Here is a 1668-nt window from a genome sequence, read left to right as displayed (position 1 = left end):
GGAAGGTGTCTGTAGAGATGGCCCCAAACTCAAAAGTGAATGTGCCATAGAAGACCAGGACATCAATGATGAACATCCACTCACACAGAGCGGCCACATGCTGCAGCACGAAGCTCTCCTGGATGAAGAACACACCGCCTGAGGGCATCTCCATCAAGGAAAGCACACCACTCCATGAAGGAACATATCGCACTGCCACTGCATGCTGGGATAGCCATGAGCAGCCTCCCTCCACAGAAAACACATCGCCACCCCTAAAACCAAGAAATCCCACATGCTTTCCCCAGCACTGGGAGGGCCCTGGCATGGGCAAGGTGGTAGCACACGTGCCCAAACCAGCCTTGGTAAATCACGGGACTGATGCCAGGTGGGGATTTTCTGAGTAGGCTGGATCAGGGGGAATTCAAGCTGCAGTCCTTAAGGCAAACCAGGTACTCAGACACCTCACCCTCCCCACACCTCTCACCTCTTCCTCAAATCAGGAATCCTCCCACATGATTGATTCCTCAAATCAGGAATCCTCCCACATGATTGAAAGTTGAAAACTCTAATCAGCCTTCCGTCACTTCGGTAACGGGGTTTGGGCTGCTGCATCCCCCCACAGCACACCCTGTCCCTCTGTGCTGCTCGCTGGCTCACCCTGGAGAGGAGCTTGCCCCCTCTCCTCCAGGTCCTACCACTGCCAAAACTTTTTTTATGCTCCTTTCATCCCCACTGGGCAGTTCTAGGGAAACCTACTGCCACCATGAGTGATAGGAGAAGGCTGATACAGGCCCTACCCCCGCAGGTGAAGCCTCTAGCATCACCCTGCCTTTTACCAGTGAGACCAAGGTCTGGGAAAGCTGGAGAGGCAGGGACCCGACCTGCACAGGGAAGAGCCCTCTGCTCACTCCCCCAATCCCACCAGGACAGGTCCCAGCCGTTTCCCCACACTGTCCTCACCACAGCTTGCTGCTTTCCCAGTTCCAGTCCCCTGTGCTTACAGCGTAGCATGGCCACAGCAGATGGGCACCGGTCCTTTCTCCCTTGTCCTTATGTGCCCTGCCTGTCCCTCCCAGCTGGCACACCCCTGCGGCACTCCTGCCCTTCCCAGCTCCCTGCCTGCTTCCTGGACTGCCTGCCTGCTGCAGTGACAGAGCGGGACCCTCTGGCATGTCCCAGGCCTGCCAGCACCCCACGGGCTCCTCCCACACTGCTCGCCCTGGCCAGACCCCAGCCAGCCTCTTTGGGACCTGTAGGTACCACAGACTTTTTCCTCCTCCTGCACAATAACCACCTTGTTTCCCAGTTTATCCCTAACCTCAGTTTCAAATAAGCCCCTGGCTCCCCAGCCACGTACTCAGAACCATTCTTCTAGCCCCACTGGTTTGCAGACCCCAGCCCTGGCTCACCCAGATCTCCCTTGTCCCACAGACAGGTTGGCCAGCGGGTCCCGGAGAGCCCTAGCTGGCAGAGGTGCTGCCACGTGCTCACCTGGCAGCCCCACAGAACACTTCTGCATGTGGCTTCAGTCATGCAGGTAACTCGGATGGACTTTGCAATGCCAAGGGCTCAGCATACCTCCACCTCATTAAAAAAACAAACAAACAATTAACCTGCCCTTCCACTCTGTGAGGTGTGGGGCTGGAGCCTGCAGTGGTGGCTGGGCTGCTGCAGACAGGGCAGGGG

The 1668-nt window shown here is 57.1% G+C and overlaps 1 protein-coding gene across 1 annotated transcript in view; it reads right to left on the bottom strand.

Moving 5' to 3' along the window:
- Positions 1-1668, bottom strand: part of TMEM150A (transmembrane protein 150A) — a gene marked incomplete at its 5' end in the record, with an annotated part of 3436 nt that overhangs the window by 108 nt on the left and 1660 nt on the right. The window contains 1 exon segment of the mRNA XM_009865964.1: positions 2-138. Within this exon segment, the coding sequence (XP_009864266.1) occupies positions 2-138 (137 nt within the window).

The sequence above is a fragment of the Apaloderma vittatum genome, unplaced genomic scaffold (assembly GCF_000703405.1).
Source record: "Apaloderma vittatum isolate BGI_N311 unplaced genomic scaffold, ASM70340v1 scaffold29723, whole genome shotgun sequence".
NCBI lineage: Eukaryota > Metazoa > Chordata > Aves > Trogoniformes > Trogonidae > Apaloderma > Apaloderma vittatum.
Note: the sequence above shows the minus strand (reverse complement) of the source record. Positions and strands in the feature narration are given on the sequence as shown.